Source organism: Meleagris gallopavo (assembly GCF_000146605.3).
Source record: "Meleagris gallopavo isolate NT-WF06-2002-E0010 breed Aviagen turkey brand Nicholas breeding stock chromosome 6 unlocalized genomic scaffold, Turkey_5.1 Chr6_random_7180001949208, whole genome shotgun sequence".
Taxonomy (NCBI): domain Eukaryota; kingdom Metazoa; phylum Chordata; class Aves; order Galliformes; family Phasianidae; genus Meleagris; species Meleagris gallopavo.
The window spans coordinates 432-6,252 of NW_011096424.1; the positions used below are offsets into that span (position 1 = coordinate 432).

At 50.8% G+C, this 5,821-nt stretch overlaps 1 protein-coding gene across 1 annotated transcript in view; it reads left to right on the forward strand.

The window, feature by feature from the left end:
* Positions 1 to 1,244: 1,244 nt before the first annotated feature.
* LOC104915463 (dual specificity testis-specific protein kinase 1-like) overlaps positions 1,245 to 5,821 on the forward strand; it is a gene marked incomplete at its 3' end in the record, with an annotated part of 10,897 nt that continues 6,320 nt past the window's right edge. The window contains 2 exon segments of the mRNA XM_019610786.2: positions 1,245 to 1,384; positions 1,616 to 1,677. Coding sequence (XP_019466331.2) covers positions 1,245 to 1,384; positions 1,616 to 1,677 — 202 coding nt within the window.

Genomic DNA, 5,821 nt, shown 5'->3' on the forward strand with positions numbered 1-5,821 from the left:
CAGTAGAAGAATACAATTTATTTGTCTTTTGTAACTTGTCCTTAGAAATAGCTGATGTGAAAAAGTAGAAATACCATATATTTTAGTACCGTATTTTAGAAATATAATTGCTGAATTATGTGATTAATTCTTGCTTGCAAAACTGCAATAGTTTTTAAATGTTCCAAATAGTATGGGTGTAGTATTGTGAACTAGAAAGCATGTTGTAAGGCTGTTAGTGAGGGCCTCTACACAAGGCCAGATTGTCTCACTCTGTGGGTAGGTTGGGATGCAACAGGAAGGCATCAAGATACTCCTCTCTATCCTCCTTCCAAGCTTATCTCTATGCAAGGACAAGCAGATGTCCAGAAATGAGAACCAAGTGTTGAGTAGGCAAATGTTAGAAGTTAAATAATTAGCGATATATGCTTAGCTAGCAAAGATTTATGTTTATCCAGTATCCATATGATTAGTTGAGCATTAGGAAAATCGTGAACTGGAAGCACTCAGTCAATGAAGAACCAAGGGAGAAAGAGATAAACATCAAATAATAGGGCATAAAAAGATGTAACACTTTTCTGCATGCTCTCCTGCTTGTGGGACTCCTACCATTGCAATTGCAAATAAAATCTGCTTTATCAAAGATACCATACTGATAAATTATTTTGATATTTCCAACAGTTGTGACCTCACCTTGCTGCCAGCAGGACCCTGACCTGTCCCAGGATTTTGTATAGGGGCTGCATCCTCAGCTTTCCCCTTCTTCCATGTGAACAACTGGGGCTGATGGCTTCCCCCAGCTTTCAGGATGTATCAGACCTCCGGCCACAGTGCTGTGACTTTCTTTCCCACAGAGGCTGAGAGAGGGGGAAGGAGAGGGAAGGACACTGTGTCCTGGCAGGTTGGTGATAGCAGTGGATATGGCACGGTGCCCAGGGAGCAGCTGCTCTTTGTTGTATAAATATGTGCACGAAGCCATGTGTGCTTCCAGCTCGCGATCAATCCAAGGGAAAAAAAACCTGAGCAGATCTCAGACCTTTGCAAGGGGAAGGAAGGGGGGTGCTGCCTTGCCTCTGAGCCATGAAGGAGGTCATGTCTCTGGAAGGAATTAGGAGGTATCAATCATCCCCTGGGGAGCTCGAAGAGGTACTACCAACAGTGGTCTTTCATGAGGGCTCAGGGTACTTACACAGGTGCTCCAGAATGTCCCACAGACCAGGACATGCTGTGAATCATGCTGTGACCTGCACCCCAGATGCTGGATGATGGTGACGCACTTGGCTCACCACCAGGTCCTCCTGGCTGTTGTTACTCCAGGAGACCAGTTCATCCAGCGGTGGAGCAACCAGGACCAAGGCTCAGTAGGAAACAGTGACTACCCAGCTGTGGCACAGGTGGATGAAAAGTAGGCCACCGTCATCTAGGTTGTTACTGTGTTGTGGTGGAAGGGAGGTGCTGCCTGGAAGCGGGGCTTGAGTGCGCAGGTGCAGCAGGATTCAAGCCCAGCTCTGTGCTGGAGCCACCAGTTCCAGGCGGTGCTGCTTCCACTGCCCTTCTCTTAGTGATGTGTTTTGCTTCTGCTGCTGGCCTGGGGCACTGTCCTGGTGTACAGGGACTTCCCCCTGTTTCCACGCAGTCTGGATCAGCCCATGGCAAATGGTGGGGCCATGTTTCCGCCCCTGGAGCAGTCAATTCCAGGTATGTTGGACGCCCCTGAAAGGACAAGCAAACTGTGTCCTGCACTCTGCTGCCAGAAGGATTGAGAAAAACACATTAGCAGTTCAGTTGCAGCGTACCACTTGGCTGCTTTGGACTCCAGTTGATACTGGAGTTCTGTCACGTCTGGCACAGCAGCACTTGGTAGTGGTGTGATTTCATTCAGGCCATGACAGTCCACTCTTAGCTTCCACTCTCCTTTGGACTTTCTCACCAACTGTATGGGACTATGAAGGGTGTGCAAGTCTTGCTAGTTGCTCTTTGGTTCTCCAGCTGGCAAATCAGTGAATGAATAGGAATTAGGGAGTCCTGGTTGGTGTGATATTGCCACCAGGGTATTGTTGGAGCAGCGATTGGCACCTGCTGTTCTTCTACTCTTAGCAGCTCCAGAACAGAAGGGTCCTCTGTGAGACCAGGCAAGGTAGGCAGCTGCTCTGTGTCCTCCATCGCCAGGGCAGCCATACCAAAAGCCCCCCGATATCCTTTGGGGTCCACGAAGTACATTCTGCTGAGGTGGTCTATAGCAAAGATGCATGGATCCTCATGGCCAGTCACAAAAGGATGCTTTTGCCACTCCTTCCCACTTAGCTCACTTTGGCTTCCGGCACAGTTAACTCTTGGGATCCCCCTGTCCCTACAGAAATACAGATGGGTTCTGCCCCTTAGTAATCTGATAGTACAAGAGAACACTGCACACCAGTGTGTGGTGTCCACCAGAGCCTTATTCTGCAGTGGTTGTGATGTGCCAGGCCATCAAATCCACACAGTCCAATGAACACGATCATCCCTTTCCTCCACCTGCCTGGGGGTAGGGCCCCTCTATGTCTATTATTTCTCTGTCATTCAGTTCCCGTGAATGCAAAATGAAAGGCTTGTTATTTAACTTAGAAATAGGATCAGACCATCTTCTCTGTCTGGCAGACTGCACTGAAAGCTGAAGCAACCATGTTTCTGGAAGAACCCCCTTTCTTGATTGTTTTCCCTTGCAACTCATGTACCTGTCTCTTTAGGGTTGTGGTGGGTTTTCATCTCACTTCCTCATATCTTCTCCATGGTCACCAAAGTAAAACCACAGGGTGGCACACGGTTTGTACCAACCATATCCTCTCTCTTGAGCTGAAAAATGCTTATCTCTGGTAGCTGAGAGGCTGGTCCGTGCAACTGAGGAGGAAGTTATATTCCCTTTGAGTTGCCAGACCTCTCAGTACTGTTCTTACACATCTGAAATGCACTCTGAAGGAGAGGTGATGTACTGGCACAGGCTGCCTAGGGAGGTGGGGCATCACTGCTCCTGGGGGTGTCCAGGAACTGTGGAGATGTGGCACTGAGATACGTGGGTTAGCGGACATGGTGGAGGTGGGTTGAGGGTGGACTAGATGATCTTAGTGTTCTTTTACAACCTTAACAATTCTAGGAGTCTATGATTGAGTACAAGCACCAAATTAAATACCTGACTGATACAATATGAGCACAAACAGTATACAAACTGTCTAAACTGTAAAAAAGCCCAGACCAGCCCTCAGAGAGTATAAACAATGTGGATAGAGTTAAGAAAAACAACCTTGAAAGCAAATAAAACCACATTGTGAACAAGATCAGCATTGTGACCAGCAGCTCTTGAGCTACTACATCAATAATATATTAATGCATTCTGGTCAGATCTGTTATCATCTCAGCATTCTGGGTTTCATGTTGGGTGCCACAGGGACTGTTGTGGTTTAACCCAGCAGCAGTGAGCACCACACACCCTTCAGCAGGTGGTGAGACAATGCGTTGTGCATCACTTCTTTTATAAATATACATATTTACATGTATCTACATATCATTACTGTTGTTTGTCTCTTCCTTTTCTCTTAGGAAATAGTTTTTATTTTGTGTCTTTTCTGGACAAAATCTCAGAGCTCACAGGGCAATCGTTCTCCAGCTTGATGCACTGCTTGCTTCCATGTTTCCGCCAGATCTGGGATAGGCAAGAAAGCCACGACAAGGCTGAGGATGTTGGTTTGTTCTTATAGGGTCTCTGGCTGGGCTGTGCAGGTGGGTTTGTGAAGGGTCTGTGGCAGACACTGTGCTGAGCTATGCATGGCTTCGCCATCATGCGATCAGAGATCAAAGGGCAGTGAAGACCACAAGTGGAGGCTCTTCTCCAAAGCCACCAAACCTTCCAGCCCTGCTGCCCTGCAGCTGGCCCTTGGGCCCTGTGGCAGCTCTGATGTGGTTCTGCTCCCACTGCCTCTTGGCATCCCCGCTCCTGGCTCACATCTGCAGAACCACAAGCACTTCAGGGATTCTGTGCTGTGGTGGGGAGTATTGCTAACAGCCCAGTGAAGGGCAGGAGGTGGAGCAAAGCTGGCACAGCCTCTTGGTATGAGCCACCAGTAGCCCAAGGCGAAGGAGCTCTGTCGCTTGTAAGAAGCCTAGAGAGGGAGAAAGGCAGGTACTGTGAGATGGGCAGTTCAGGAAAGAGAGAGGGATGCTGGAGATGGTGGTGCATCCCCTACCTGAACGGCACAAGGCAGCTAGCTCCTGGTGACCACTCCTGCTGGATCACTGTGAGGACGTAGCTGGGCTCATGTATCTACATGTCACCTTGTTGTGGGTCACACACAAGTGGCGTGGGCATGGCCATAGCTGCCACCTACTCAGCCCCATGGCATAGTGTTGCGCTTCCTAGCAGGGGCAAGATGGGCTGCACACTGAAATCAGTGCCCACCACTAAGGGACGGAGCTGGGATGTGGATGCCGCCTCCACAAATGCCACAGTACCAGTATGCAGAATCAACAGGAGCTGACAGGAGGGGGAGAGCAAACACTGCCAGGTGCCGTGCTGACACTGCTCCTAGAAAATTAACAGCACAACAAATATTTGCAAGCAGCCCTGCTGATTTGGCCCTGCAGCTGGCGTGCCAGGGAACAGAGCAGCGCCGTACCTGCAACCAGCTGGACGCAGGCTGCTGCAGCTCGCAGAGTCTGCTGGGTGCGGGGCGTGCAGGGCCCTGCGCACACCGAGGGACGTGCAGCACGCTGGGAAATGTAGTCCTGCTGCGTCACCTGTGCTGCGTGCTGCTGGGCACGACCTGGCAGCGCACAGACCGCTGGAGCTGGCACTTTCTCCCTTGTCCTCTACGGCTCTATGCACAGAGCAGGTCCCAAGTGGGTTGTCCCTGCTCTTCCTCATCAGAACTCGAGGGGCTTGGTTTGGGGTTTGCTCAACCCAGCCAGCCTGCTGGGCTTGCTGGCACCACGGGAGGGCTGAAGGCACCGGGGACCTTCATGACTGCGCTAGGCAGGAGCAGAGTGGTGTGGAAGTAGAGCAGCACAGCTACCAGCGCTGATGAGAGAAGGGACCAAAAATCCTGCAGCAGCAATTTCCACAGTCAGGGCTGTCTCCAGGGCTTTCATTTATCCGTTAAAGCTTAACTGAATGTAAACTCAGCCACTTGTAAGCAGCAGGAACCCGAAACAGGCTGTGGTTGTGAGCTTCTCTCTGTAAAATGCCTCACTCAAATCTCCACCTCTGCCTTGATCCCGGTGGGGCTGCTGCTCGTGTGCACTCAATGGAAGGGCTGAGACAAGGTTTGCTTGGATCCCAGCTGTATTTGTAGCTGTAGTTTTATCTCTCAGCACCACAGAGGAGCTGGAAGCAGTAGGGTAGGAGTATGGAGATATTGGGATGTAACGCCCAGGATGTCCAGGAACATGTCCTGCTGCGTGGTGGCTCCTGGGGTTGGGCAGCCTCCAGGCGCACAGCACCCATCACCCCATCAAGTGAAGGCACCGGGGCTGGAGTGGTGCTGCCATGGAAAGGGATGGCTGAAACCCTGAGGCAGGCGGTGGCCAAAAGCACCGTGCCTAGAGACAACCTGCGCTGCTACTTTTCTACTTTTCTCAGTGGGGATAGCAGTTAGTGTGGTGCATGAGGATGCAAGATGGGGAGCCCTCACTGCAGGGAGCCCCAGGGAATGAGGATGGATGGACCAGCAAGGAGCAGGATGGAGGAGGAAAGTGGGGGGACGCAGAAAGGGAGAGAAGAAAAGTGGGCACGCTGTCACCAAGAGGCTACACTTCCCACAGTCCCAGAGACACCATCCGGGCAGGGAGCGGCAGATAGACAGCACACATCTGG